The 22,398-nt window shown below is 43.1% G+C and overlaps 1 protein-coding gene and 1 non-coding gene across 5 annotated transcripts in view; one reads left to right on the top strand and one right to left on the bottom strand.

Moving 5' to 3' along the window:
- The window catches only part of TRPM6 (transient receptor potential cation channel subfamily M member 6), a 149,602-nt gene that overhangs the window by 111,070 nt on the left and 16,134 nt on the right, over positions 1-22,398 (bottom strand). For 3 of the 4 annotated variants that reach the window (XR_006654807.2, XM_045191439.2, XM_045191442.2), the window contains exon 2: positions 13,386-13,585. Coding sequence is in view for 3 of the 4 variants with exons in the window: in XM_045191439.2 (XP_045047374.2) it covers positions 13,386-13,418 (33 nt within the window). In the remaining variant the exon portion in view is untranslated. Of the gene's footprint in view, positions 1-12,947; positions 13,180-13,385; positions 13,586-22,398 lie in introns of those variants that run through there. The other variant, XM_045191446.3, reaches the window with a different exon arrangement.
- On the top strand, positions 11,092-11,196 carry LOC112300443 (U6 spliceosomal RNA). The gene has a single exon (XR_002974392.1). It is a non-coding gene; the product is annotated as a U6 spliceosomal RNA (small nuclear RNA).

Below are 22,398 nucleotides of genomic sequence, written 5' to 3'. Positions count from 1 at the left end.
CCTGGAATCAAACCAGTGACCTTTCGGTCCAAGGAGCGATGCCCAACCCACTGAGCCATACCAGCCAGGGTAAGCTACTAACAACTTGTAAGCATTACAGAATAGATTGAATATAATGCATATTAATTGCTTTAAGGAACTATAGTATTTTTATTAATACTTAACTTCCTTCCAAAGAGATTTTGAGGTGTCCCAACTCCTTCTATTTAAACATTTTCTTTTTTTTAGAGAAAGAGGAGAAAGGAAGGAGAAAGAGAGGGAGAGAAATGTCAATGTGAGAAATACCGATCCTTTGCCTCTCATACACACCCTGACCGGGACCGAACCAGCAACCCAGGCATGTGCCCTGGCCAGAAATAGAACCAGCGACCATTCCATTTGTGGGATGATGCCCAACCAACTGAGCCACACTTGTCAGGGCCTCTTCTATTTAAAAATAATAAAATATAAAAAGCTTTTTTGCCTGAAGAACAATGATCTCCTTAAGCACCTAAAATGGCTTTCATGTTCAGAAGTTAAAACTTTGAAAATACATATGTGAATACCAAAGAGCGAAAAAAGCCAACTGAAAACCAGAAGACTTTAATCAGAAGACTGAAACCAGAAGGCTTGGCTTTATGATCATTTTTCACAGAAGTCACAAATTCTTGGAAAAGTGGCAGGTTATAGGAGGGAAAACAGAAGGAGGAGAGAGAGGACAGGGGTTTGTGGTTTTGTTGCCCACGAACTGTGGACAGTCCATCCATCTTTATGCAGCTCAGCTGACCGGGTCAGTGACCCCCACCTATGCACCTCACCAGGTTTAAAAAGAAACAAAGAAGAGTATTACGTCAGATTAAACTGTGTAAATCTGTATTATTCATATGCCCCCCAAACCAATGCCCCCTCTCCTTTATTCCCTAAGGGTTCCCCAGTATACCCAGCTGCCCAAGTTAGAAACCAGAGCACCACTCTTAATTCTTCCCTAGCCTTACTTCCCATTCAGTCAGCCAAGACCTATTGATTCTATCTCGTAAATAATTCTTGCATCTTCCCAATCTGCATCTATATTGCCACTACCCTAAAGTCACCATGAATTCTGGCCATGAATAGATTGCCTCCCATTGATCTTTCTGCCTTCAAATTTCTCTTCTGTGATCCAGTCTCTGACATGAAGCTTATAATCTTCTTAAAGTAAAAACAGTAAAGAAAACATTCTCACCTAAAACTTTTCATTCTGTGGTTCCCCCATTGTCTTCAGGATAAAGTGCAAAAGTCCTTCACAAGACTTATTGTCCACTGCTACCACATCTGAAGTCTGCTGTTCTCTCTCACTCTCATTCTCTCTCTCTCTCTGTCACTCTCATTCTCTCTCTCTTTCTCTCTTTCCCCTCATCTCTTGCCCCTTCCTACCTCAATCTCATCTTCTAAATATACTGAAGAACATTAAATTCTCTGAATTCACCTCACTCTGGTGTTCCCTACATGATTTTCTTTTCCTAAGTTACTCTCCACTCCACTCCTTTCTCCACCAGTTTAGACATCATGTCTTCTAGAAACCTTTCTAGAAACTCTTTCTGGATCTCTGAATCAGGAGCTCCTTCTGTCTGTCCCTGAGTCTTCAGCACTATCCCCCATGCACTGTACCATCTTGCGATATTTTTTTCTTTTTTTTTCAGTTTGTTTTTATTTTATTGATTGATTGATTGATTTTTGTCTTGACCTATTTAGACCCAGGTACTCTAAGCCCCACAAAACAGGGAATTGTCTTGTTCATTGTAGTATCCGCAGTGCCTATCTGAGTTCTGGGCACATACATGAGCATTTTACCATAGTTTTCTAGAACATATCCAATAGAACAATGGTAGTACATGGGAGGAAAAGAGTATGGTTTCTGACAATATAAGCACATACCACTCTTGTGACTCTATAGAGAGAGGACGAAGTTCTCTTTGTTCCCCTAAGTATATCCGACCAAGGATCATCTCTCGGGGCACCAAACATTTGTTTCCACAGGATGCAATCTTGGCAGATTCTTTTTCAAGAGATTTCTACCAGTTACCTACTCAGGATATTTTCTTCTTTAAATCTTATACCTTAATTTGAGACTTTTATCTCCATCTTTAAGATTTTTGACTTAAATTGTTAAAAATCTATTTGAGACATTTACTTTAATTAAAATAATAGAAATCTAAAATTTGGGAGGGTTGTTAAAAGATGTTTTTTTATGGTTAAAAAAATACAGAGTCACCCTAGCTGGTGTGGCTCAGTGGATTGAGTGCCAGCCTGTGGACTGAAAGGTCACTAATTTGATTCCCAGTCAGGGCATATGCCTGGGTTGTGGGCCAGGTCCCCAGTTGGGGGCATGTAAGAGGCAACCAATCAATGTATCTCTCCCACATTGATGTTTCTCTCCCTTTCTTTCTCTCTCCCTTCCCATCTCTCTAAAAATAATTAAATAAAAAATTTTAAAAAAACAGTCTACATTAGTTAGGGGTACATACATATATAAGAAAAGCATAAAGAACTGAAAAACACTATATTCTGTATGGTAGAGAAAGCAGGTGCACACAGGGGCATCAGGTTATTAGAACATTTCCTTTCTTCATCTGAAGGGTGGGTTCATGGTGTGGTGGGCAGAACTCTAAGAGGGTCTTCAAGTTTCTCACTAGCTGGTGTGCACACACGTAATCTCAGTTATTCCATCTGGCACTATTTGAGGTCTTGCTGTGAAGAGAGTTGGCAGATGTAATTAAGGTCCCAAGTCAGTTAAATTTATTTATTTTTACTAATTCTCTATCTATAAATTATTTTTTAATTTTTTAAAAATATATAATCTTCATTATATTTTTTCCATTACTATTTAGTCCCATTATACAGCCCTCCCCTCAGCAATCCCCACACTGTTGCCCATGGCCATGAGTCCTTTTTCTTTTTAGCTCAGTCCCTCCACCCCCTAACCCCGTCCCCCCACCCCACCACTAGCTGTCATCCGTGCTCCATCTATGAGCCTGTCTCTGGAAGATTTTTATCTTAATTTAAGGTAAAAATTTAGGATAGGGCACAAATCAGTTTTTGTTTTTGTTTTTGTTTTCCCAGAAAAATAAGATCACATACAGGATAACTAATTCCCCTAAAATGCTAGGAGAAAAAAAGATGTTTCAATAAAATGAGGGTAGTTCAGGAAGTTGAGAATTGGAAGTCTGTCACTGGGAGACCAAGAATGCCGTGCGTAATAGAGATGCAAAATATCATTTCCTAGGAAAAAAATTTCCAACTTCTGCTTCTGGCTGTTACACTTGATTTCCAAGTTCCAATGTTGCTGTTTATAAACTAACCATACTTTTAACGCAATTCAGGAAGGAAAGGGGAACATGGCTACCACACAGAACCTTTCTCTAAGTCACTGAGAGCCAGGTTGCAGAACAGCTTTCCATTTTCACTGGGTTTTGGTTATGACGATGTTTTTTCTGTATTTAATTTCCCCTGCTATTGTAAGATGAGAAGAAATATATTCTATCCATAAGGAAGAGACCTTGAAATGACCCAAAAGGCAAATTATAAAAGAGGATTTAAACAAAATAAAAGCAGCTTTTCTTTTTTAAGAATGTGTCACTCAAACGCTCACAACATTGGATGATTGTATTGTAAGAGGGAACAGTCTGCCTTAGCCCTCTCCAGTTGCAAACTGACAAAGACCCTCCTCGACCAAACTCCCTGACCCTCCAGTCAGGCCCTTTCCGACTTGACCCCTCTTCCTGACTAGGTCTCAGTTTTGGCCTCTGTCTTTGGCCCCCCTGCTCCAGTTGTAACACGAATCCTGCTGAGTTCATTTAGTAAAAATTCCCCACTCGGTATATGACCGCACTGGCCTGCCTTCAGCAACACTCCTGTTGTGTTGGTCTAGCAAGAATCCCCCAGCCTTAATGTACCCTCTGAGTCATTTTCTGTCCATGGACCCCACCCTCCAATCCTGTTCCTTGGCTATAAATGTCCACTTGTCCTTCACTGGAGTTGAGCCCAATCTTTTCTTCCCCCACTGCAGTCGTCCCTCTTGAATAAAGTCTCCTGTGTCATGTGTCAAATGTCATGGCAAATTCTTCTCGAACAAAGCCCAGGCCACACACACATGCAATGTACAACACACACAAGTCGTCTGTACATCAGAGAACGAAACCGACAAAACATTGGAATCCCAGTAATGCTCAGAAACTTACTGGTGGCCTAGACCATACAGAGTTTTCCATTCAATTACATTTAAAGAACAAACTCTGACGTCAAGAAGACTGCACAGTTCCGGCTGGGTAGCTTCAATGGTCGGAGCATCATCCCATACACCAAAAGGTTGTGGGTTGGATCCCTGTTCAGGGTGCATATGGGAGGCAACCAATCATGTGTCTCCTTCGCATCAATGTTTATCTATCATCTATCTATATCCCTCACCCTCTCCCACTCTTTCCCCCTTCCTCTAATCTAAAACATCAATTTAAGAAAATGTTTTAAAAAAGAAATCCCCACAGAGAAAGACTTCAGAAGTCTTCCCCAGGGTAAAAGGCTCCTAGTCCTTCATCCATCCACCTTGCTCATCACACTCAATATTTGCTGAGCCCAAATACCAGCTAGCAAGATATAATTTCTATCTGAAACGTCTCCACTGTAAGAATCACTTCTCAAGAATGTGGCTTCCCTCTAAGGGCTGTGTCCGCGTGGAACTCAAGAGAACAAGCTGCCTTCTTAGAGCAGCTGGCAGTGCGTCAGTCTCATAATCCGAAGGTCTGGAGTTTGAGCCTCAGAGAAGCACATTTTTTATCACAGTCCATGTGGATTAATGTCCTGTAGGTCAAAAGTCCATGAGCCATAAATCACAACACAAAGAATTGGTAAATATTTACAAATAACCATTTGAGAAAAGAAAGAAACTCAAGAAACCAAAACGGGACCTTGAATGGCTTGTCTCTTTATTCTGTTCAAAAACAAAGATCCAATCTGTAAAGTCTTATGCCAAAAACTCTAGCTAATTCTAGAAACAGTTGAAATTTTAATACTTTGGACCCTCTTCTCTTTTTTAAAATTTTTTTATTTTTGTTCAGTTACAGTGGTCCTCATTTTTCCTCCATTACTCTCCCCTGCCCACCACCCACCCCCCTCCCCGGACCCTTTTCTCTATTTTAATTGAACAATATCGACTTGCTTGACCATGTGGTCAGAAAGCAAACCTGTCTGCTTAGAAAGCTCAGTTTCTCTAGTCCAGGTAAGAACAAAGATTGGGATTTTGTTCTGTTTTCTAAATCACTTTAAAGCAGACACTAAGAGTGCTGACAATGGTCAGAGAGCATGAGCTGATCTGAACCAAGGGTCTGTAGAAAGCTCAGTTTCTCTAGTCCAGGTAAGAACAAAGATTGGGATTTTGTTCTGTTTTCTAAATCACTTTAAAGCAGACACTAAGAGTGCTGACAATGGTCAGAGAGCATGAGCTGATCTGAACCAAGGGTCTGTACAGTCCTCGAGGGACATAAATACTGCTGGGAGGAACATGCTCTTTTCTGATATTATAAGATTTAATTTACAAAAACCTCTTGGCCCTTTAAAAGATCAATGGAAGGTATCCATTTTCTCCATAAAAAAAGATGTTTTCACATTCAAAGACCAAGATGCTCCACTAGGAGATATTAAGCTGGCTTATTCTGTAAGATAATGGTAACAGTTGGTATCTTAGTCAGTTTGGGCTACTCTAACAGAATACATTGACTGGGTGGTTTATACAAAAAAAAAAAAAAAAATTACTTCTCACAGTTCTGGAGACTGGAAATCCAAAACCAGAGTGCCTACGTGCTCAAGTGCTGGTGAGAGCCCTCTTCCTGGTTTGCAATGGCCACCTTCTCCCTGCATCTTCACATGATAGAAAGGTATCATCTCTCCTGTGTCTCTTCTTAAAAGGGCACTAATCCCATTCATGAGGGCTCCACCCTCAAGACCTAATTACATGCCATAGGCTCCACCTCCAAATACCATCACATTGCAGATTGTGCTTCAATATATGAAATTGGGAGACACATTCAGTCCACAGCAGCAGGTTAACAATTTATTCAGCATATTCTATGCACCCACCTGCACAAGGCACAGTGCTCTGTTTATATTAACTCTGCCCATGTGGGAAGTAGGGGCGGTTATTATCTCCATTTCACTAATAAGGACATTGAGTCAGAGAGGTTGAGTAATTTTCCCAAGAACATAATAGCTCATAAAAATGACACTAGGATTCAAACAGGAGCAGTCTGATTCAAGTTCATGCCCTTAACAAATTCACTTCACCATCATTTATTTGCAGAACTTGCACCTATACCAATCACTAAAGCTGTGTAGTGTTTTAGGGTTTATAAAATCACTTTCTTGAGCATCTGATCACCCACACAAATCCCGTGAGGTCCCTAGTAGATAGAAATAAGATCAAGTATATAAAATGCCCAGAAAAATCCCCACTATATAGCATGTCTTCTAGGGGTATCCTTAGACCCATAGAGAGATAGCAAGAGGGCCATGAACCTCTAGATGCTGTATAACAACTTCTGTGTAGAGGTGAATACGTGCATTTCTAAGGAGAAAATCTCAAGGGCTGGATCCAAAATCATTGTCACACAAAAGATCTGAATACACATTTATGCAAAGAAGATACAGAAATGGCCAGTGAACACATGAAAGGCTTTAAACATCATTAGTTATTATAGAAATTCAATTGCAAAACACAATGAGATACCTCTTCACACCTACTAGGATGGCTGTTATCAAAAAGTCAGACAATACAAAGTGTTGATGAGAATGGGCAGAAATTAGAACTTGCACAGATTGTTGGTGCTGAGTGGTGCAGCTGCTTTGAAAAACAGTTCCTCAAAAGGTTAAACACAGAATTACCACATAGAATTAGATGCAGTCTACTTCCGGGTATCTACCCATGAGAAATAAAACCAAATGTCCACACAAAAACTTGTGCAGTAATGTTCATGGCATCATTATTCAGAATAACCAACAAGCAGAAACAACCTGAATATCCCTCACCTGTTGAGTGGACAAATGTGTTGTATTCATACAATGGGATATCATTCAGCAATACAAAGAAATAACGTAGTCACACATGCGACAACATAGAAGAACCTTGAAAGCATTATGTTAAGTAAAAGAAGCTAATTATAATGAAAGAAATATTGTAAGTCTATTTATATAAAATGCCCAGAACAGGCAAATCTACAGAGGCAGCAAGTAGATCAGAGCTTGCCTGGGGCTGGTGGGGATGGAGAAACTGGGGGCGGGCCCCTAAGGGGCAGGGGGTTTCTTTTTGGGATGATGAACATGTTCCAAAACTGACTGTGGTGATGGATGTACTGAAAATACCAAAAGCCACTAAAGTGTACACATTAAATGGGTAAATTATGTGATGTATGAATTATATCTCAATAAATCTCAATAACAATTTTTAAAGGGGGATTGGCACAGGCAGAAATAAAGAGAGAAAAGCCAACTCAGTGGAAAACAAAATATACATTTATTTCTGTCCATATGCAGAGAACAGGCCACAACTATGCTTTCTTCCACTCATAAAATACATTTAATCATCTGAAACAACTAGTAAAATGTCAAGACCAAGAGGTTTCCATTCAGGAAAGAATTGTACATCTGCATTTTCTTTAACGAGGAAAGGGGAAGAAAAACAATATGACAATACCAGGCTTGTATTCCAGCTGGGACCAGTCTATGGGGCCAGGTGGACAGCCGTTCACTGACACAGCTGGCACTAACCAGCTCCCCTTAGACCCCCCCAGGCAGGGTCTCCACTCTAGTTTGAGTTTTTTAGCCCCTGAGCTATTGTTGTCATCAGATTTTCAAAGGAATCTCTGACTCAACACTCCACAGCTCTCAGAAAGAAGTGGCCATTTGCTTTACAGATAAGGAAAGGGAGGTAACTTACCTGAGGCCAGGAGGGCACCTAGCCAGCAGTAAAACTACCTTTCTGACTTTTGGTTCCTTTCATTACTCTTCTACCCCCTGCTAACATTTCTAGAGGGTTTATCATACTATATCCTTCTCCTTTTTCAGTTGTAACCCAGGGAAATCTGTGAGAAAGTTAAAAACATGCTAGGTTTTCCAAAAATGACATATGGTTTTCACACCCTCCGATCTTCTAAGCGCAAGCAAAGTTTTGCCTAAACCTAAGTCCCTTTGGTTTGTGTGAGCAACTTGAGCGGGACCTCCTGGCTCATATCGGAGTACACCTCAATGCTGGGAAAATAAAGAGAATGATGTTAAACTCATACACAGGGGAGGGGAGAAAAATCCCAACAGTATGTTTTCTCCGAGGTCACCTAGCAGACTTGCTACAGAAAACACAAGTTTCTAACAGTCAAGGATGTTTTCCCCCCTGGGATAGGTGGTTTGCTTATATCAAAGATGCCCTTTTATAAGAAGCTCCAGGCCCTGGCCAAATAGCTCAGTTGGAAGGGAATGATGCCAATACACCAAGGTTGTGGGTTCAATCCCTGGTCAAGGCATATACAAAAATCAACTAATGCATACATAAATAAATGGAATAACAAATCTCTCCCCACACACACTCACTTTCCTCTTCTTCTAAAAATCAATAAGTAAAAAAATATTTGCCCTGGCTGGTGTGGCTTAGTGGATTGAGCACCAGCCCACAAACCAAAAGGTCGCTAGTTCAATTCCCAGTCAGAGCACATGCCTGGGTTGTGGACCAGGTCCCTGGTTGGGGGCGTGTGAGAGGCAACCAATCAATTTCTCTTCCTCTCTTTCTCCCTCCCTTCCCCTCTCTCTACAAATAAATAAATAAATAAAATCTTTAAATTAAAAACAATTTTTTTAAAAGAAAAACTCTCCAAGTCCACAATCAGTAGAGTGAGACGAGAACTGGGGTTGCCCACAGTCATTCGCCCCATTGTGCTTTTAGTCTGCCTGAAAGAAAATTCTGTATGATGGCCACACATAGTTTAGGAAGAGGTGGAAGAAAACAAGAACATTCAAATTCACCAGGCTTATCTCTCCAGACAACATTCCCAGCACAGTCGTAATCCCAAATACATGGCCCTTATCTGGTCCTGGACCATTTCAACATCCACAGCCAGCACACAGGGCAAATGTGGAAAAATGAGGAAGAACAAAGGCCTGGGAAAGCACCTGTCCCTACTACCAAGGAAACATCTTCATTTCCAAGCAAAATGGCCAGGAATGCTCTTTAAGAGACCCGTACTTCCAAACCCTGAGAAAGAATGCAACCTCTGAGACAAACACAATGACCCCTTCTCACTGCTCCCAACTGCATGTCACTCAGAAATAGTCCCTCCAAAGTAGTCTCGGAGTTGATCTGTAAATAACTGAGAAACTTCTTCCCCAGAGATACAGAAATACCAACACTTGTGAAGAGAAAGGGGAAACAGCATTGGGCTGCCCCCAACAGGGGACCCACTAAATGTTCTGGTGCCAATACCACGAGAAGGAAGTTTCCAGGACAGCCCACTGCTATCCCACCACACAACCCCCAAAAATCATGGATTCCAGGCAAAGGCTGAACCCAGCTGAATGTAGTAGGTTCAATCACTGTATTCGGAGTACAGGACAAATCACATCACAGATTTTGTGTGAAAATTTTTTTCCCTTAATTGGGTAAAATACACATAATGCAGAATTCACCATCTTAACCATTTTTAAGAGTACACTTTGGTGTCGTTAAACATATACAAATGTGTTTTGTCATCTTGCAAAACTGAAACTTCATGTCCATTAAACAACTCCCCATTCTCTCTCCACCCAGCCTCTGGCAACCTCTATTCTACCCTTTCTGTCTACGAACTGACTACTGTAAATAGGTCATGTAAGTGGAGTCATACTGTATCTTTTTGTGATGGGCTATTTCACTGAGCATAACGCCCTCTCCCAGCTCATCTAGGTTGTAGCATGGGTCAGAATCTCCTTACTTTTGAAGGCTGAGTAATGCTCTCTTGTATGCATATATACATGTATATATACATACACACCACATTTTGTTTATCCATTCGGGAAATCTATTCTATATCTCAGGGTATAATTCTGTTGCTCTGGTAGCACACAACTTATACAGCTCAATTGGCAGTGGTCATGATTTCCTACCACCAGAGAGACACAGACAGAAACAGAGAGACTTGATTTTACAATGGCTGTACTCTGTGAGAGGAAAAACAAGCTAACTAAAGCTGCAGCTGAGCTCAGTTCTATCATCAAGAAGCATCTCACCATCCTCTCCGCCTCAAAAACAAAAGTTTAGTTCACTGTATATCCTCAGGTTCTGGAACAGAACCTAGCACATGGCCGGCATTCCCTCTGGATTGGACGGGGATGAGGATGGGGGTAGAAAGAAAACTTCCTGTTTGAATACGGAGCAGCAAAGGGAATCCCCAACATAGTGGTGAAGAGAGCCCAAAATAACAGCTGTGCATCAAACATCAAGAGCACCCAGCGAGGATGGCCAAAGCAGGTCAGAAAGCTGCATTCCAGAAGAAGAAATTATAGCTGTTACTAAATTCGCTAGTTATCTAACTGGCACCCCGTGAGAGAAGATTTAGGTGGCTACTGAAGACCTTGCAGTTAAATTGATGAAAACTCCATAGAAAACTCTGCAAGCACACACAAAAGAACACCCTGGAGGAAAATCAAAGTTACTCAACTCTTCACAGTGTACGGGAAGGCATAATAATGTTGACCTAACTAGATACTGACCTAACTCAATACTGACCTAACTATGTTCTAAGGATAAGTGGAATGAAGAGGAAGAATGCACCTGAAGGGTAAGTGCAGAAATGCCAAAAAAAAAAAAAAAGCTAAACCCTCATGCTGGAAAGACAATACATAACAACTAACCCTGAAAAATCAAGCAGTAGCAATATCAGCATTATTTAGAGACATGAGGAAGTACCAACCAGCTGAACACGATTGCTCTTTCTGAAATGCAGGAAATGATAGAGGGTTCTGCTGTTTTCAGGTATAAACCTGAGGAAACTATTTGACTCTGAACTATGTGTATACACAACTTCAATAAAACTAAAAAGTAAAAAAGAAAAATATCACAACTGAGTACTCACTTCAGTGGCACACAGACTAAAACCGGACCGACAGAGATTCCTAGCATGGCCCTTGCACAAGAACGACACAGAAATGCATGAAGCATTTCATACTTTTAATGAGGGAAAAAAAGCACAACCAAGACCCACATCAGAAACTTTAACAGTGATGGGGGATTTTGTTGTTGTTTTTTTACAAGAAATAGTTGCCGTATAGACCTCTAATGTGACTCAAAGAAAGAATTGAGTTATAGGCTGCACGGCCACTTTCTCTTCCAACACTGTAAAATTCTACCAGAAATGCGGTGGAAGTCATTCTGAGACTGTTTGGGTTCTTCAGCCCATACTAAAAACCTATGATTAAAAACCCAGTGAGAAAGAACAGGGGGCAACACATATTTCAGGTTCAGTATTTACCAAATGCTTGGTACTTTGGGCATAGATGTCCAGCCAAAAAAAAAATACTAGTGGTGATAGAGAATTGTAGGCAAGATAAGACCCAAATTTGCCCTGGCTGGTGTGGTTCAGTGGACGAGCACTTGCCTGCCAACCAAAGGCCAACAGGTTTGATTCCCATTCAGGGCACATGCTTGGGTTGCAGACCAGGTCCCTGGTTGGGGGTGTGTGAGAGGCAACCAATCAATGTTTCTCTCTCTCTCTTTCTCCCCTTCCCTCTTTCAAAAAATTAAAGTGAAAAAAATGTTAAGACCAAAATATATGTATTATCACCAATATACTGTCTGGGTCTTTCCCCTCTCCTTTGGGGTATAAGCAACTCAAATGCTATTCACGCCCCTATCTATCAAGACAAGTTCAATACTACTAAGGGTACTAGTCCCCAATTTTAGCACAAAAAAGAAGGCTCGTGTGGAGTCCATATCAAATGTTTTACAGGTGAGTGGGGCGGGGGCAAAAGGGAGACCTAAAAACCAGTCAAACGGACTTGTGAAGCTAAACTCAGATTTCAAGGAAGGCAGAATATCTAATGCTTTATCAGTAGTGGAAAATTCAAAGCAGATGAAAAATGAAACAACAAAATTTACATACAGGGGGAAAGAAATTGAAGCATTCACTTTCCACTATGACAGTTAAGGGTGATCCACCTTCTCCCTAGAATGATCAAAATCACATGTGTGGGTAGGATATCCACGCTCTTAGTGTTTTAAAGCACCGTCCTGGGTTCAAATGTGAACTGTTTTTCTCCCTCAGTTTCATTTTCCTCCCCTCCTGTAAACCAGTGGAGGATGGGGGAGGGGGAGTGGACAATGATATGTAAACCTCCTAGTATTATCGACAGGATGAAATAATAACAATCACAAACTCTCGCAACCTGCTAACTGCGCTAGGCATTATTATTCTAAATGCACTGTATATACAGCAGCTCATTTAATCTTCAAATTATAACTATTGTCCCATTTTCCAGATGAAGGAGCCAAAGCACAGAGGTTAAGTAGCTAGCACAAGATCATAGCTAGTGGTGGACCTGGGAAAGGAATTCAGGTGATCCAGCACCTCGTACTATGTCTAAAATGCAATGTGCTCAGTAAGGAGTGCTTACACATATCGTGTGCCAGTCCAGACAAAATAGGTTAACTGAGAGCCAGGTTGAGATCTGGCCACCTTATCGGAGACCGAGGCATAACGCGGGTCTCCATTCCTCTCCCTAACTCCACAAGCTCACTTCTTTCCCAAGCGTCCCCAGCATCCGCGGTTGCCCTCGCTCTCCAAGCCCCCAGAACTTCCTGCTGCGCTCCGCGCCAGCGGTGGAGAGAAGCCGGCGTGGAACTTGAGGCCGCGAGTTCCCCGGGGCGCCAGGTAGGGGACCGAGCGGCGGGTGGGGGTGGGGGTGGGGGTGGGGCCGGCGTTTACCTTGCCTTGCACTCTCATCGCTCCCGCACTCCGGCGCCCGCGCGCTGGCACTCCCGGGGTCTAGCGCCCCGGGCCGCTCGGGACTGCACCTTCTCCTCCTCCCGGCTCCGGGTTCACACTGCGTTCCGCCTCCCCGGCTGCAGGTCGGAGCGGAGCCAGAGAACTGCCTCCTCTCCAGGGACTTGTCCCCGCCGCCTAAGCTGAACCTTGGACCCCGTTATGTTTCCGCTCTGACCCCCTAAGCGGTGGCCCCAGAACAGGGAACCTGCCCCTTAGTACACGCCCTGCACTATTGGAAACCCCAGAGAAATCTTAGCTATTCCGGATCCCAGTTAGATACTGGTGCGATGACCCCACCCCCAGGCGCCCGGGGCCCTGCGCTCAGATCCGGTAAATCGCCCAAGGCCCTTCGCGTTAGCCTCGCGGCGTCCCACTTACCTGCGGGCGCTCCACGGCGGGTCGGGCTCTCATCCTTGACTCGCAGGCACCGCTACCGAAGCCTCATCTGAGCTTCCGACTCGTGGAGCCAGGTCTGGGCTCCACCTACACACGCTGCCGTTTACAGCTCCGTACATCTGTCACGATACTTTCTGGCGTCAGTTACCGTCTGTGCAGAGAGGAAGCGAGTCCGAGCTCACCTAAGTCAAAGGAATAGAGTGTGGGTCAATGGGATGCTGACTCTCAGCCCAGATGCTGTTTATGGTGTTGCACTGCGCTCGGCGAGGGCGTCAGTGTGGTGAGGGAGGACTCCGTAGACGTAACCTCCTAACAGCACAGCTTTTACTACCTAGGAGTTACTGGGTGCGTCAGGCGAGCCCTCTCGGGCCGAGTTCACTTATCTATGCGCTGGGAATGACAGCAAATAGCCCACCTGCCTCAGAGTTATACCGAAAAAAGAGGAATCCGTAAGGTGGCATGCAGATGCTTTCCTGTTTCGTTATTTTCCGTGGGCTCCTCCGGCTCTGTAGTCCTGATAAAGGCTGTGGTCAGAGACTATGGGTGGGTCCCAGTGTGTTGGCGGGAGTGATGCTCACTTATTACAAGTGTTTTAATTAACAATGCAACACTTCATCCCTGATAATTGACTTCAAATTAGGGTCACCTGCCCACTGAGTCCATTTTAATATCTGTGCAGTGAGTTCACATTTGAGACACAGTTAGCAGGTGTTTCCCCGCCCCTGTTTCTCAGTGTGGTTTGTTTTGTTTTGTTTTTTTAGAGAACTGATTTTTAGAGAGAAAGAGGAAGGGGGAGAGAGACAGAGACCTCGATGTGCTGTTCCTCTGACTGGTGCATTCACTGGTTGCTTCTTGTGGGTGCCCTGACTGGAGACGGAGCTGCAACCTTGGCCTGTCCAGAGGACGTTCTAACCAACTGAGCTGCCCAGTCGGGGCCCCCATGTAGTGTTAATGAACATCTCTTTTTTTTTTTTCTTTTTTTAAACCCTCACCTGGGGATATATTTATTGTTTGTTGTTGTTTGTTTTAGAGCGAGAGAGAAACATCAGTTGGCTGCCTCCCAGACGTGCTCCCAAGGCGGGTGGTGGATCGAACCCAAAACCTGGGTTTGTGACCTGACCAGAGATCAAACCTGAAACCTTTTGGTGTACAGGACGGCGCTCCAACCACCCACCGAGCCACCTGGCCATGGCTAGTGAACACTTTTTTATTAGAAAACTTGAACATCTCATGTGTGTGTGTTAACATTTTGTTAGGTTTTTTTTCCTATGAACCCATTCAATCTCCTTTCATCTCTCAACTTATCTCCTTCAAAATGCTAATGATCTGTAAGCAGTTAAAAGGTTTCGAAGCCCCTCTAAGGCAAGTAAACACCTCTTGATTGGTGTTCACCTCCATGTATCTTCCCTCTTATGGTAGGTCTCTCACAGCACTGGAGACTGGGGCCTCTCGGAAATCTACAGACCCACCAAGAAGACCAGACATGGGAAGAAGTGTCTGTGGCTACCGTCTGCTGGTTTAATCTCTGTGCTAAATTTACATGTTAGAATGGTCATATATTCTTTTCAGATCAAGCTTCAAGAGACAGAGTTTAAAGTAATAGGGTGATGCCAGGGCCTAAGGGATCTGATGTGTTAGTTTACAAGATGCCTTTGGTTCCCAAACTGTATCAAAAACACCCGAGGCATTGATTGGAACTGCAGATTCCCAGGCCTCACCTCCCCACCCCCGACCAGACCATCTGGATTAAAATTTCTAGGGCAGGGCCTGGAAGTCTATATTTTTCACAATTTAATTTAAATACTTGTCTATGAAAGTCTTCTGTCCATAAACATACCTTTGCCCAGAGGTTACATACGAGATTTAAATTTTAAAATGTTCATTGTGGTTTGATTCAGACCAACAAATATTTCCTGAACACATACTGTTTGTGGAGTATCCTGCTGGGCGCTGGGAAAACAAAGATGAATAAGACATTGTCCGGTCTGTCAGGAGTTGAGTTTGTAGGAGGAGAAACAATCTAAACTGAAACAGTACCTGGGACACCACTGGTAACACTGGTCAACACAAATTGTGCTTTAATTTGTCATTGGTCGCCCTCCCTATCCCTTTCTTCCTCTTCCCATTCTTTTCTCCTGTTTTCTTTGCCAGAACTCCCTTTTTACCCTGGATATTGTAAATGTTGTATTCCTGATCTAACATGGTTTTAAAATACCGCTCCAATTTTTAAGATCAACCTAATGATTTCAAAATGGAAAGGAACAGCTGGTTTTTCAGCAGAGAAAAATGAGCACAACAAGTTTTTTTTTTTTTTTAATATATAAAGATCTTAATGATCCCAGTACTTGGAGGCTACTTAGGGGTAGTTTCTAACATATGTATTCTTCTCCTGAAGAAAATTGTTTCAAGCTTGGATTTGGGATTGGTTCAGTTCCATTTATTTGGACAGGGATGAGGGTTGTCAGGCTTTTGCAGAGTAATACTTCCAAGCTTCTCTGGACAGCCCAGGAAGAAAATTGGAAATAAACATTTCCTTTTTTTTTTTTTTTTTTGGCACCACGAGAAACTCCTTGTCCAATCCGTCATGGTATATTATCATCTCTGGTTCACAACCCCCACTTTGAGGGCCCACCACTTTCTTTTCAGAAGCATAAAGGAAACAAAGGTAGGGGTAACCTGAAGTCAGGTCTCATAGCAGGGAATTATCAACTTATGTGCTAAAAACTGGCCACTGTGGCACCTCCCAGACGTGACATCCCACAGCTCAACATGCTCTACTTAACTACCACCTGAAGATCCGTCTGCCACCAGTGTCCAATTTTTTATTGCCCACTTGGAAAAAGGAATCTTGGAACATTAGCAATCCCCCAAATGAAAAGTCTACTTTTGTAATGATCCTTGTTTTGTTTTTGTCCTATCCCCATCTTAATTTAGGAAAGCCTAGGAAGTAGTTGCCTCCTGATCGCAACACGTGCTGGGAAGACAGTGCCCACTAACTACCCATCTTCTCCTGTGCTCTTGTCAAGTTTCTACCGTCCTCGTTGTTAGTTGTGTCCCCCGAAAAAGATATGTGGGTGTGCATTGGTGTAACAATCCCAGTACTTCAGAATGTGACTTTATTTAAAAATAGGCTCTTGCCCTGGCTGGTGTGGCTTGGTCGATTGAGCACTGGCCTGCGAACCAAAGGGTCGCTGGTTCAATTCCCAGTCAGGCCACATGCCTGGGTTACAGACCAGGTCCCCAACAAGAGGCACATGAGAGGCAACTGCACATTGGTGTTTCTCTCCCTCTCTTTCTCCCCTCCCTCCCCTCTCTAAAATAAATAAATAAAATCTTTAAGAATAAAAATAAAAATAGGCTCTTTACAGAGGCAATCAAGTTAAAATGAGGTCATTAGGATAAACTAATCCAGTATGATTGGTTGTGGAGGAGAACGAACCAGGAGACTGAAGAAATGGACCTTGGGAAAGAGACAGTCACGGGGAGAATCCATGGTTAGCCATCTGCTTTTTGTGGGCAGGGGCGGCCCGTATGCTGGGTGCATGCGGGCCGCCGCATGAGTACAGGGCAGCCCTGAAAATGCTGGCTGGTCTTACTGTGTGTGAGGAACTATGCGTTACACATTATGGGTCAGCAAAACAGCATGGCCACAGTTGTGGGCTAGAGCAGAAGCCGAGATTAGAAGTTAAAGGAAAATAAAAGCTAGAGGAAGAACTGAAACTAGAAAGAGATACAGGGATGTCTACAACTCTGTTAGTATCAGGACTGGCTAATGGAGTTGGAGAGCAAAGCGATAACCTGGAAACCAGCTGTAGCATGTAGCTTTGCCAAATGCAGAGCACAAGCAGCCACAGACCTAGAGCCCACGCACTGTGACCAAGCCAGATGGGACCAAGCTTGTATTCCTGCCTGGCTAATGTAGTGGTGGGACACACGGGGAGGTGGTATTTCTCTCATGGGGCAGAAATCAGAAAAAGATGAGTAACATCGCTACACACTCTGCCCTTTGGAAGAGGCTGCGTGGTGCCCAAGGAATTCAAGGCACCCATTCCCGTATAGATTGGATCATTCTGTCCTGCAAGAAGGCCTGGCCAAATGATGGAGCTCTTCCTAGGCAAGTGGATCCTTGGGAATCTATGGGAGAAGTACAGCAAATTCTGAGAGCTGGGTATGTGCCTGGCAATCTATGCTCTGGGGCCACTTTATAGCAGGCATGAAAGCGAAGATTCTGCAGACAGTGGGGCAAGACAACTATGATGCCAGGGAATTTATTGCAGATCTGGAGGAAACCAACCTGTCTCAAGATGGTGCCTGAGCTATGGGGAAGTCTCAAAACTCAGACTGGAAAAGAAAAGGAGGCAAGGTCATTTGAACTGTTCCCGCTTATTTTTTGGAAGCCACGAGGTCTCTGTTTGCATCTGTTGGCATGTTCATTGTGTCTAGATAAATATTGCATTTGTGTGTGTGTGTGTGTTTAACTTCAGATGGGTTGCTAATTTGGAAAAAACTCTAAATGGTCTAAACAAACAAATGCTTATGTAAATTCTCAAAAATGTAACAGAAAGTAAACCAAATGCTTTTCAAGTTCATGTGATCTAAGATTAACTTTTTGTAAATAAAAGCTAGTTTAAGTTTGTTGGTTTAATTAAAACATAACTAATTAAACATAGTTATCTAAGGGTTAAGAATTCTAATTCAGATGAAGGGCAACTAATATATGTTTTCGGTAATGGAAAGTATAAGCATAGAAATGTATTTTTGAGGGAAAGGAAAGTAATTTTGTCCTAAAGTGAGGCTGGTTATTTCAGAAATGGAAAGAGGAAAAACAGGACAATATCTGAATGCAAAAAAAGAGAGGAAGGAAGGGAGGGAAAGAGGGAGGAAGAGGAAGAGAAAGGAAGGAAGGAAGGAAGGAAGGGGGAGAGAGAGAGGGAGAGAGAGAGAGAGAGGAAAGAAGAAAGAAAAAGGAAGGAAAGAAGGAAGGAAGGAAGGAAGGAAGGAAGGAAGGAAGGAAGGAAGGAAGGAAGGAAGGAAAGTTGTAGGTTTATGGAAAAGGAATCTGAGAAGAAATTTTAGTGTGTGGTTAAGCTAAGATTACAATGGGTTTAATTAAGTGCTGGATTTAAATATCAAAAGTAAGCTGATGCAAAATCTTTTTCTCTGTTAAAAAGACAAAGTTTTCTTGGACTGTGGGTCTGCTCCTGATAAGATTATTGTAACAAGTTTTCTGCCTAGAAAGCAAAGACCTATGTTTATAAATTTTCAGCAAAACCAGTAACTTATCATGATGGCTGACTTTGTCATGCAGTTTTTGTGGGTAACCTAAACATAACTGTTAAGAACTAATAAACTGCCCCCGCCCCTAGCAGCCAGGGCAGGTCGGTGGCCCACAAGGCGCATGCAGGTGGCAGACAACGCAGCGGGCACGTCCTGGGGCCAGGCGAGGGCTCAGGCGGCAGCGGCGGGGCCTAGCACCATGGCAAGATGCCCCGCGCTTTGTCCTCCCGCGGGCTCCTAGGAAGTGGCAGGTGGCCAGCGCGGGAGCAGCAGCAGCAGAGGCGGGCTCTGACTGGCGCTCTCTCCCCTCCCCAGCGGCCTGAGCCGGTGGCTGGAGGCGGACGGCTACCTGAGAAGGGGAATTCACTTCACCAGGACATGGAGACTGTTCAATCACCAGGAGCACAAAGTTAGCAATGTTGGGCTGAATAATGCAGGAAAAACTACCATCCTTTAACAGTTTTCTATGAATGAAGTACATACATCCCTTAAAATGGGAAGTAATGTAGAAGAGACAGTGATAAAAAAAAAATTCACGTTTCCTAATGTGGCATATTGGTGGCCAAGAATCTTCCTGAACACTTACTATGGTAACACAGTTCAGGATAGCTGTGGACAGTACACAGCAAGGGTTTCTGTAACTAGAAAAGAACTGTATAAAATGGTAGCCCATGCGGACCTAAGGAAAGCTAGATTGCTAATTTTCGCTAATAAACAAGGGGTTAAAGAGTTCATGACTCTAGCAGAAATCTTCCAGCTTCTGAAACTAACTTCTGTGGAAGGTCACCAGGGGCATATCCAGGCATGCTGAGCTCTTACTGCCCAGGGAGCATGCCAAGGACTTGAAGGGATGACATCCGGATTTAAGATTGCACGGCCTCCGCGGACCTCTTCTCGTAGACTTTGTATAAACAAAACGCTAGACTTTACCTGGAAGCTGCGAAAATTAATGGTTCAGATGAATTTACAGTAACCTGATATAAACTTTTTCTGTAAGAAGAAAAATTAGAAGAGTGGGCTGAGTGGAGGGAGGCAAAAGGGAAAAATGGAGACAACTGTAATAGAATAAACAATAAAAAAATATAAGATAGAAAAAGAAAGAAAAATGAAGACCACTTATTTGAAAACAAAGATGAAGTTTTATCTCTGAATTGCTTTCTCATTAGTTTCTGCCAAAGCAAGGTCTGAAAGCTGTGATTAACATTTTTCACATAACGAATCCTCTCAGGACATTGTGTAGCCTGCGGTAAATATTTACAAAGGGAGGGGAAGACTTTTTTTTTTAACTTGAAGAGCTTTATTATCAGTATAACCTTCCTTAGTTTAATGTTTTCTCTTCTTGTTCCATTAAGTCAAAATAGAAATCAGCACAAATATTCAGTTTCCAATATTTTAAAAAGTAATGTTGCTTATAAAAAGTATTTTGCATAAGATTGTGTATATATTGTATACACCTCAAGTTCAAGTTAATGGCTTTGACTTCTAGAGAAAAGTGAATAGCAAAAATGAATAATATCCTTAATTATAATCATAATGAAATGAGTACAAGCATTGGTTTAAGTACCAATTTGTACTTTTCTCCTCTGTTCTCTGTATTGTGCTAACCAACCTCCAAAATCATTGAGCTGCTCTTTTTTAAAAAAAGATTTCACTTATTTACTTGTTTCAGAAAGAGAGGAGGGGATGGAGAAAAAGAGGGAGAGAAACCCCGATGTGAGAATGATTGATCGGTTGGTTGCTTCTCGAGCATGCCCTGACCAAGAAGCAAACCCCAGGCCTGTACCAGGACTGGGAAGCTAATCAGCAAACCTGTGTTTTGAGGGACAATGCTGAAACAACTGAGCCGCACCATCAGGGCACGCTTCTCTTTAAAAAAGAAAGGATGAATGAAAAAAGAACTAATTAAATAGATTTAAGTAGAATAAAAGGTTTTTAGGCAAACCTTAAGCAATAATTATGTGTTAGAAGAACCTCGGCAGTAATGAGGTTCTTCTGTGTATGAAATGCCTTAGCTGACTGTCAGGAAAAGGCAGCAGCAACAAAACATGTAAAGATTGTGGCACATACGGATGAAGTCCATTCTGCTTCTGCAGAAATGACCCCTCATTGCCAGAGTTCTGCCATCTTGATGTCCTTGTAATATGACAGCACTCTGCTCCTGAATCAGAGTAACCACCATGGGTAAACCATTGCCTTAAGTTGAATGAATATTTGGAGCCATCGGAAATCCAGGATGGCTGCTTGGTTCCTCCATGCACCCTGACAAAACCCATTTTTCGGCTGGTGCATTCCTTCATGCACCACGGTGAACTTCACTCAACTGCCACTCAGTATGGGCTGTCGATAGGTTCTGCAGTTATGTCTATTGTCTGCATGGATTAAAGACTTCCTCTGCCACAAAGAAGCTGTGAGAAAATGGGTTTCCCACTTGGAGTATACTTTCCAGGAGCTCCCTCAAAGCGATTTACATAGCCTAGCCTCTCACTGTTTTCCTTCCTGACCTCTGTGAAACTCAGTCATTATATTGATAACATAATGTTAACTCATGAATGTTCGCCTCTACTGCAGAAAACCTTGTGGCCTTTGCTGGGCCACCTACAACAAAGAGGATGGACAGTGAATCTGCAGAAGATTCAAGGTCTGGGCGTGGCAGTAAAGTCTTTGGAAATTGTACGTTTGGCTATGACCTGTTTGTTCCTGAGGCTGTCATAGACCAAGTTCAAGCTTACCACATACAAAAACAAAATGTAAAAGAGGTACAGGCTTTTGTGAGAATTCTGGGGTATGGGGAATTCATACCCCATTTAGCACAATGCCTTTGCCCATTACATCACCCAGTGAAGGAGGGATATATATATGGGATTGGGTGCCTTTGCAAAAGCAAAAATACTGGTCTAGAGCTTCCGGTCAAGATGGCAATGTAGGCAGACATGGCTCACCTCTTCATACACCACATCAAAATTACAACTAAAATATAGAACAACCATCATTCAGGAATGTCAGAAATTGAGTTCAGTGGAAGTCTGACAACTACGGCATTGAAGAAATCACATCCATCCAGACTGGTAGGAGGGGTGCAGATGTGAAATGGGCTGGCTGCTCATCCATGTGGATAAAAATTCAAGAGTGATATCTTGGGAGTGAGGAGTCTCAGATCCACACCAGGCTCCCCAGCCCAGGATTCCAGTGCCGAGAGGATAAGTCCCCACAACTTCTGGCTGTGAGAACCAGCAGGGATTGAGTTGGTGGAGGAGGCTGTTAAGCAGATCCTCTTGGGGAACCCACACACAGACTCACCTACTCAGACTCACTCCCTCTGAGCTCCAGCACCAGGATGTACCGGGGGATACTGGTGCTCGAAGGGCACCAGTGGTATACAGGGAGAAACTGAAGTGCCTGGCATCGGGGCAAGCAGAGGCCGTTGTCCCTTTGTTGAGCTCTCCTCCACAGAGCCAGTAAGCTGGTGCCATATCTGAGACTCCATCAACCTGGTTAACAAGGTGTGTGTGACCCAACTTGGAGATCCATAGATGTTCTACCCTACCCAAATTATGGGCCCACCCAACCTGCTTTTCCATATGAATGGCTGGCCTTGTATCCTAAATCCTAAAAAGCAAGCAAGAGCTGGCTTTATTGAGCCCTGGCTGCAGCCAGATGAGAGTCTCAGCTTGGCTTCACCTGGGAATCTCCAAGCCAGTACAAGTAGCAGCCATCTCAG

Source organism: Desmodus rotundus, chromosome 1 (genome assembly GCF_022682495.2).
Source record: "Desmodus rotundus isolate HL8 chromosome 1, HLdesRot8A.1, whole genome shotgun sequence".
Classification (NCBI taxonomy): Eukaryota; Metazoa; Chordata; class Mammalia; order Chiroptera; family Phyllostomidae; genus Desmodus; species Desmodus rotundus.
This window is presented reverse-complemented; position numbering and strand designations above follow the sequence as displayed.